General features: G+C 36.3%; 1 protein-coding gene across 1 annotated transcript in view; it reads left to right on the plus strand.

Moving 5' to 3' along the window:
- Positions 1–9,915, plus strand: part of LOC109544746 (protein Shroom) — a 63,787-nt gene that overhangs the window by 14,599 nt on the left and 39,273 nt on the right. Inside the window, exon 9 of the mRNA XM_019915063.2 lies at positions 1,436–1,603. Within this exon, the coding sequence (XP_019770622.2) occupies positions 1,436–1,603 (168 nt within the window). The remainder of the gene's footprint in view (positions 1–1,435; positions 1,604–9,915) is intronic.

A 9,915-nucleotide genomic window follows, 5' to 3' on the forward strand; every position in this document is an offset into this window, starting at 1 on the left:
GTAGCTGAGATGAATATCTCGTTTACTGTGCTCGGTCATGAGTAGTGCTGGCAATGCGAAACATTCAACCTTCACTCCAAAAACTTAAAACATGATATAGAAAATACTGATCCCGACTGCGATGATCGCCAAAAATGGAAAAGTCGCTATGAAAATGCCATAGAAACGAGAACTGAATATAAAAATGACGTATCTACAAAAGCAGGATCTGAATCATTATTTGTTTCTGAAGACTTGCAAAAGGTGGTTATTATATCACAAATATAATAAAGTGAATTTAAAGAAATCACTGTGAAATGTTTAAAGAAATCATTTTTACACCAAGGATCATTTGTTTTAACGAATGCTTTGTTGCTCTGGGAAAGCAATCCCTTGCAAATAAGCCGGTCGCTCTTGTTTGGCATGAAGGCGTGGCTGGAAGAAGTAAATCTGATCTAATATCAACCTTTTGCAAATTCCTGTTGTTTCACCGTGATGTTAAAGAAATAACAATTTGGCTAGATAACTGCGCTTCGCAAAACAAGAATTGGGCCTTATATTGATTTTTTGTTTTTATTATTAACTCGTTAGAAGTAAATCTAAGTTTATTAAAATTAAAATATTTACAATCTGACAAAACTTTCATGTCCGCTGACTCTTTCCAAGTGGAAAAGTCTTTAAAACAAACAGGAAAAGTATTAGATTTCGAGGATTTTAAAATGTGTGTTAAAAAATCAAATAGTTCAAGGGCAGAGATGATTGAAATGAGCCTTAATGATTTTCATGATTTCATTGGCTATTCTGCAAGATTCAAAATGAACAAAATTACACCTAAACCTTATTTAGCAAATTTTGTTGAGGTTCATTTTAAAAGGGAGTGGACCAAATTTAGTGGACCATTGATTGAACTCAACTTTATGTTATTTGCTAAACTATGAGTACTATACTGCAAAATTACTTAGTATGTGTATACCTTAATAGTATGAGGATACTAAAACAAAAAGTCGTATCTAACAAAAGTCAATGTTTTTATCAAATCCCGAAATTTACAACGTTAAGATTTCTTGTGTAAGTTTATTAACGTGAAGTTTTGCAAATAAGCGAAGATGGCATGTCATAATTTACAAATTGCTTAATATCTCAAAACTTCGTTTTTGCAGATACGACTTCCTGTCTTCGCAGGGCAGAATATGCATAATTTTCAGTACATTTTTCTTCCTCTTATATTAAGAAGCTTGAAACCTTCTGGTTGGGTTTAGCGTTTTCAATGGTGAAGTCTTTAACGGAAGTCTCCTACCGGTTTGCCCATTGTCTCGCAAAGACACTCAAACCCAAAAAAACCCAACAGAAAACCTTGTTGATTGGAGACTAATTTTCATTTCCTTCCCCAAACATCCTAATTTGAATTTGTCAATAATCTGGAACACAAATTCGAGCGATTCGATACATTTTCCAGAGCCCAGAGAGCTTCAATAGCTGAAAGCCCAGTGAAGGAGGCGCCGCCTCCACTCCAACCCAGACATATGCGAATAAACCAGAGCATGAGAGCTAAGCCTTCACACGATCATCGCTCTAGAATGTCGCCACCCAAAGAAGGGCTGCGGGAGAGTCGATCATCCTCTTTGTAAGTTTTTTGCTCAAATAATTGTCGACAACTTCAAATACAGTTTTCCCATGCGGTTTTAGAGTCGGATTTTGTTGATTCAATCATTGAATTTGCCATTTTTGTTATGCCAGTTCAGTGCGGAAAGTACGGTACTTACTTAATGGTAATTTGGCATTATGAACTCACCTTGACTTTGCCAAGTAGCATAACAAAGCGATAAATAATGGTAAAACACTTCGCTTGGTCACAGAACCATGTTAACCGTTTTTAAGGTGGGCTCTTTTTTCGGTTATGTTTATGCAATCCGTTAAATATACATTTGGATTTAAGATTTTTTCCAAGTCCACTTTGCAACAATTAATAAAAATATAAGCAAACACACATTAAAACCCGTAAAGATCGCTCAAGTTCTCCAAAGAACAAATCCCAAAAATGACTGTAAAAGTTTCTTCGAATATTATGAACTTTTCATCTCTTGTTTAAGCTGAAGCTCTAAAAATGTGCCATAAAACACACTTCACTTACTCTAGCCATAACCGATCAAGCAGTTATGTAAAATGATGGCAATTTCCCAATTTTTGCATATCAGAAATAGTTTTTTTTCCGATGGCTAATATGAAAATTAAGTGACATGAATAGCGAGAATTTGGGCAACAATTGCAGTTTAATGGGCCAAAAATCAATTTTTAACAGTCGTTAGGCAATGGTTTGCCGCATGGCTACCATGAAAGGACTTCAGCCGACCGTTTAATTCATTATTGAGCAATATTGATTAGACATTTATGTTTGCCTTGACAGAGTATGTAGTTTATGGTTTTAACGAATTAATATCGCTTATAGAACAGTGGAAAGAATGATCGTCATGCCCATATAAAGTTACGTCTTTGGCACCGAATGCGATAATTTTAACTCCATTCAAAAAGTTGACACTCGAAAAGTTAAAAATTGGAAGAATTTTAGATAAGCCTTGAAGGAGCAGATGTTTGAAAAATGCGAGTAAATTGCTGGTTTATTTTTCTTTTTGCAGTGCAAATTCAGCGCAAGTTACCGTCGAAACGGAAATTAATTCGGATCATCAATCGATTCCTTTCGACGCCAGGTCACAAATATGCATTTGTAAAGTGTTTGGGTCAATAATAAGGAAGAAATTGTCGGTTAAAGAGCGTGAACACTTAAAAAACGTCCGAAAATGGCTATTAATTTGTATCTGAAACTTCTAGCATGTTTTCCAATTAGTTCGATGCATTCCTCGCGTCCGTGAGCTGAAAATTATGTAAAATTTAAGACATTTTGAAAAAATTTTCATTTTTTCAAAAATGATTCATAGAATATAATTAATTCGAACAGTTTTTCGATGTTTCTATTTGAACTCAAGATTTAACGGACTCCGCTGGCCTTTTCCCGATGAAAGCCAATCAAGGCCTGCGGAAAAAAGTTTATAAAAATTATTTCGGTAAACGCAATTAAAGTTCTTGCTCTATGTTGGAACCGAACGGTAAAGTTAATCATTCCATACACGCAGCACACGCCATCGAAGGCCATACATTGAAAGAGTGCTAAAGAAGTGTGTTACCACTTGATTTAATTCCGCGTCGCCATTAATAATTAGGTGCATTACAATGTGAGGGTCTGAAACGTGTGGAAACGCATGGGATCGTAAATTGAATGTTGAAATGATATTATTGATTAGGTATATATTTGCACCATCAAGTTGATCGATTAGGAAACTCGTCTCATGAACTGTTGGGATTTAGTCGACATTAAATTAGTGGAGGATTTGGGAACTTTCGCCCATTCAACAGATGAACGAATGAAGGTTTCTATTGTACAAGAAAAAAGTTTACGCGTTTCTTCTGTATTTCCTTGCAAAGTTTCATGTTTAGGTTCTCAAATTGGGATTTTTTTAGCTGCGAAATTGATTCAGAAACTGAAGGTGTATCGCGCAAATTTAAAAATAATTAGAATAAAGAAATGTTGCAATAACTTTCGAAAAACACCCTCAACATTCTAGAAATTGCCAATGAGACAACAATCAATTTTTAAATGCATGGTAATTCGACTCATCCATTCTTTATCGCGTAGATGGAACAGTGAAACAAAGGAAACTGCGCGGACTGAAAATACCAGAAGTGATTAACCATTTTGCTCACGATTTTTGCGTTTGGTTTAACGGTGAAAACCAGTCCGGCCCTGGCCTTGTGCGGGGGCCCAATCTCTAATTTATAGCCTCATTATCACGAAAGGGTTATCGTACCCGCATGGAGCGCATCGAGCCGTTTTGTTTTCCTCATTTATGGCGTTTTAATATTCTCACTTTATTCCGACCCTGAGGATCAAGGCTGGACTACTGGTATATGATACATAATTTCACATGAATGGTTGGACGATCTACCGAAACGACTTTCCGACAAATTCGGGAAGATTTCGGAGAAATTTCACATGCACATTTCTGTTGAGAAAAAAATCGCTTGTTCGCGTGAGTTGGAGGAGGTCCGGAGGGAATAAAAATTCACACAGAGGTGTATGTTGGAAAGAGGTTGAACCTGGGAATCCTCTTTCACTGAGACGTGAGGCGTGTGTAGAAGAACATGCGCCTATAATACAGGAGAAGTAGGAGAAGAAGAAAGGAGCCGGTTTTGAAAGCAACAACCATGTAAAATGCTAATGAACTTCCTGGACAATTGCAGGCAGACTCGTCTACTAAACATCTCCTAGTCCGAACTACGTGTAAATAATGGTTATATAAACGGATTTTTCAATTGTCTGTCTCCAGTCCTTCCGTAACATTTTACGGTCATTTCATCGTTCGCTGATTAGTGCAATGCGCACACTTAAATGAAAACGGCTCGATTGCATAACGCTACTTTTCAATAAAACTGATTCGTCTCTAATTCGACTTAAACTGATTCTAATTGAAATGTTTTGACGACAAACCGTTGTTTTTTCCGTTCGTTGAAACGATGACAACATCCGTTTGCTTGAGCTACCAATCGCACTTAAACTGTGCCCAACTCAGGCATATTCTTTGAGTATTTGAGTTGGGGAAGAATGAAAACACGTTCATATCAGAGGATGTTCATCGACCCTTGCCCTTGGCGTGCTCACCAGATCGTGACATGTTGGCTCTTGCTTATGTTTTATGCAGCAGGGTTTTTTGTGCATACCTAGATCGAATATTTCCTTCATTGTATAAAAACGTGACAGTCTCCGGTCTTTGTAGGGAAAGTTTGACCATCAAGACACTTTGGGAAGTTTTCATTTCATCAAAGTCTTTTCCGGTAAATGATTCAACTGACAAAGCGCAACTCAATGGCTTTTCTTTTGCCTTCAAATGTAAAATGCAATTAACCTTGACAGCGTCCTTGTAAATGAACTCTGGTAGTCTAGAACAGGCAGCCATTATAGATTTAGATTCCTATTAGAAATAAAATAGCGGTCGAGGAAAATACAACATCAAATCTGCAATTAAAATTGCAATCTCGAGCGCCTGGTGTACAATAAAACACCATTATATAGATTAAAGATTATAGAAACTGGCTTGATTAGTGGCTTGTTTTAATGCGATAGTACTTAAGAGATAATAAACCCGATGTCCATACACTTTATAGGGGTAAGCAAGTTTCGATTACGTGTTGCGTATTTACATGAAGAGGAGCAATTATTTCGAATAAATTGCATCAAGCCAAGCAAAATGAGAAACGTTTGTCCAGTTGCAAACTCCGCTAAAATGAACCTCATAACGATTTATTGTGAGCCAACTATTTGAAATCCGTGCAATTAGCATTGTATTCTATTAAAAACCACCCAGTCATAATTTATTGATGGCTGTTATCATTAGTCTTAATTTTTCAAAATTCTGCCTGATTTATTCACTTCCAGACGGGTTAGATAAGTGTTGGTAAATTCCGATGCAAATCAGATGTTACTGAGACGTACCAGAGAGGCAGCAGCACCACGCCAATCTATCACTTTTTGACGAATTGTTGCGGTAATTAATAAATTAACATACCAAATAAGCAATTGCGGAATTGTTTTTAAACAATGTTAATTTTTTAATCATCAGAACGACCTTTGGACTGGGAAAAATGTGAGTTTTTCTCTATTGAGCTTGCAATAGTTTGACAGTCTCTGGGTTTCATGTTCTCCGGCTTGCGTGTATAATTCATTAACGTTCTGAAATCGCCTCAAAAACAGGGTGATTATAGAGTGAAGTTTGCTCTATTTATGGCCGCAAATGGCGCGTTTCGATCTCAACTGGTTTGGTTGTATTTGGATGTTTGAACAACAGCGGGTAAATTTACACTCAAAACTCATTGTAGTCTGACTTTGAGAAATTCGCCCACACCATCAAGAAAGTAAAACTTTTATAAATCATGGTGTGATATTTGCGCTATTTATCATTGCAAAAGGCGCGTTTGAATCTCAACTAGCTTGGTAGCAATTAATTTTTAAACAACGGCGGGTACATTTATTCTCAAAATTCAATGTAAGTCTGATATTGAAAAATTCTTTATGTTCAACTGAAGTCTTCAAGAAAATGGAACTCTACGGAATCATAGAGTGGGATCAGCTCGATTCACTTTTTCACCGCAAATAGTTTGCTCGCAATTAATTTTTGAGCAAGGGAGGATAAACTTGGTGGCAACAGTTATTGCAAGTCTTATTTCGAGGAATTTTCAAAATTCAGCCCAAATATGCAACGAAACGGTACTCTCTGATATGATAGAGCAGCGTTTGCTCTATTTATTGCCATAAAACGCGCGTTTCCATCGCTACTGGTTTGGTCGTAATGAATTTTTGTGCAATGGCTGGTAAATTTTATCTTAAGATTCATTGCAAGTCTCATTTTAAAAAATTCTCAAAATTCGAGCGGAGCCTGCAAGGAGGCGACACTCTGTGAAATCATAGAACATAGTTTTCTCAATGCATTGCCATAAAATGCGCGATCCAGTCTCTTCTGGTTTGGTCATAATTAATTTTTAAACAACAGCGGTCAATTTTATTTTGGAAAATCAGTGCAAGTTTCATTTTGAAAAATTCTCAAAAATCAGCCTAAACTTCGAAGGAAACCAAAGTGTGAGTAATCATAGAGCGAAGTTTGCTCTATTTACTGCAGCGAAATGCGCGTTTCAATCTCCACTAGTTTGGTCGAACTGAATTTTTGAACAACGGCGGTTAAACGTATTCCCGAAATTCTGTGCAAGTTTTATTTTGAAAAATTCTCAAAAATCAGCTTAAGCTTCGAAGGAAGCTAAAGTGTGGGGAATCATAGAGCAAAGTTTGCTCTACTTACTGCATAAAAACACGCGATTCAATATCTACTAGTTCGGTCGAACTGAATTTTTGAACAACGGCGGTTAAATCTATTCTCGAAATTTATTGCAAGTTTCTCTTGGAAAAATTCTTTAAGTTCAGCCCAAAGCTCCAAGGAAAAGAAACTCTGCCGAATCACACAGTGATGTTTGCTTTATTTTTGGCTTAAAAGGCGCGCTTCAAACGCTACTTGTGTGGCCGGAATAAAATTTTGAGGAACAGCGAATAAATGTAATCTCGAAACTTATTGCCGTTCTTGTTTGAGAAATTCTCAAAATTCAGTCCAGGCCTGCAAGGACCCGACACTTTAAAGAATCGTAGAGTGAAGTTTGGTCTAAATATTGCCTTAAAAAGTACGTTTTATTATCTGCTAGTTTGGTTGTAATGAATTTTTGAAGAACGGCGATTAAATATAACGTTGAAATTTATCGTAACTCTTCTTTAAAAAATTGTCAAAATTGAGCCCAAACTTGCAGAAAAACGCTACTCTCCTGAACCATAAAGAAAGGTTTTTTGCTACTTATTGCCTCAAATGATGCATACTGGTCTCTACTGGTTTGGTCGTAACAAATTTTTGAACAACCGCGGTTAAATTTATCCTCGAAATTCATTGCGAGTGTAATTGTTGAAAAAGTCCGAAAATTCAGTCTAAACCTGCAAAGAAACGATACGCTAAAAAATAATAGAGTGCAGATTGCTCTATCGGCTTCCACAAAAGACGAGTTTCAATCTCCAAGTTTCGTCGTAATAATTTTCAAGAACGGCAGCTAAATTTAGACGCAAAAGTTAGTGCAAGTCTTACTTTGAAAAATTCCCCAGATTCAGTCAAAACCTTGAAAGAAAGAAATGAAGCTCTGCAGAATCATTGAGTGATATCTGCTCTATTTGCTACCGCACAAGACGCTTTTCAATCTGTACTGGTTTGGTCGTGATCAATTTTTGAACAACGGCTGTTAAATGGTTGCTTAAAATGCAGGGCAAGTTTCACTCAAAAAAAGTCTCAATCATCAGAATCGAATCAAACTAAGGTATGAGAAATCATAGAGTGAAGTTTGCTCTATTTGTGACCACAACAGAGACCTTTGAATCTCCACCAGTTTGGACGGAATATTTTTTTGAAGAATAACTGGTTATGTTAGCCACAAAAGTCAGTTTAAAAATGATGAAAGTTTTCGAGTTTTGATTGAGCATCACTCGTGCTGGCGAAACGTCAGCAGCAAATTCCCGTATATTCATGTTCAATACATGTTCCCACAACGATCCTCCACATGTGATTTAAAAGCAAAAAATAACAGTTTTATTGGCTGGATACAATAAATGAATGTTATTAGCGAATAACAATGCATTAATCAACACCATCCTCTAGAATGGTTGTTCTATTTTCGATAGCAATCTCATAATCCCACTGCCAATGCAAAGCGTTCTCGTTCTTCATGTATAGCATTTTTATTCTAGATATATTGCGTAACTGGAAGCATGTAAAAGGACGAGTTGAGATTCTGGTTCGATTGTAGCTGGTTGGCTCGTTTAGTGTTCATTTGCAATATGTTTCCTATGCGAGGTTTAACCGATAAACTGTGAAAAATCAGTAGCACATATGGTTTAATTAATTCCATATGTTTTGTTCATATTCCTTGATTTATCGTTCTTTCTCCAGAGTAATTATGCCTCTAAGGTCAAGTGCGGCGCGAAAAAACCCTGTTTAGTCTGACATGTCAAGGTTCGAATCTGACCTTTTTCGTGTCTTTATCCATTCGTTTGATATGTTCCTGATATAACAGCCACTGATTTTTTTTATGTGAAATTAATGCCTGCAAACAGTGATCGATGAATAAAATACCTCAAAAAAATTAATTTCCTTTTTAATCATTTCTTTCATCAGTCAACTGGCTGTTATTCCCAAACTAATTAATCTGAGCTGTGAGTGGTCAGATTTTAAAATATCTGTAACTAACACGAACCCAATGGAAATGAATCTCGGCTAATAATGATCACAGAATGAAAAGAATCGTTAACTATTTGTAGCCTCGTGTAAACCAAATTAGCTCAGTTCTTTGAACTGCCAAATCAAGAATCTGCCACAATAAGCGAAATAATGTATTATGTTTTGTTGAAAAATTCCGGTTTACATAACAAGGTTATCTAGAAGACCTGAATACTTCACCTTGTACCAACCTAAGAATTAGAATTTTTTAGTAATTAACTGCGAACATCCATGTGAGTTCGCATTCAAAACCTGCCCAGTTGATTTTTTTGTATGCTTTTTTTTTGGTGAAAAATTGGGGTAAACCCAATTGAAAGAAACACTCAAATGTGTATAAAGTTGTGTTTTTGTAAATCGCATTATATTCTTTAAATCGTTTTGAAATAATCAATGATTAGCCAAAAGGGGTTATTAGCAAATGGCCAATTATCTGCGGATTAGTGATCCAATGGCGACAATTAAGACGATTATGCAAATGTTGCTCAATGCGAGAATTCGGCAAAGCGTTAGCAAATATATGAGTTACCATTCATTTCCGTCATTCACCCATGCCATACATAAAGCACAATGTAACAGTTGTTCTACCACTTGAACAATTCACTTTGAACTTTTCACATCACTTTCTATTTGTTTAAAAAGCGCCACAATTCATAATTTCTGATTATTTTAATTTGGTACATCCAATATTAAGCACGAAGTGTTTTGAAACAAAAAACAACGAAAGCGTTCGATCAAATTAAGGAAATATAAGCAATCATGCCGAAATTGTTCCTGATTAAATAACAAATAAAGACATAAATAAATGGTGTATGCCATTTAGTGAATGGTAATCAATGCAAGATTTCAAGTTGATTCTGAATTTTTAAATCAATAGTAGGATTATCAAAAGACATGGACTTCTCGAGGCCAATCCTTGAAACTAATGGGTTTTTCGGGTTTTAGGCCGTCGTTCGGTAGAATTTCTTCTTGACGTTTCGCAAGCACGAGTGGCTTGCATCTTCAGAAGTGGTTTGCTTGAACGCTTACACTGTTC

The sequence above is a fragment of the Dendroctonus ponderosae genome, unplaced genomic scaffold (genome assembly GCF_020466585.1).
Source record: "Dendroctonus ponderosae isolate FM_Combo_2020 unplaced genomic scaffold, Dpon_F_20191213v2 Dpon_F_20191213_8, whole genome shotgun sequence".
NCBI classification, from domain to species: domain Eukaryota; kingdom Metazoa; phylum Arthropoda; class Insecta; order Coleoptera; family Curculionidae; genus Dendroctonus; species Dendroctonus ponderosae.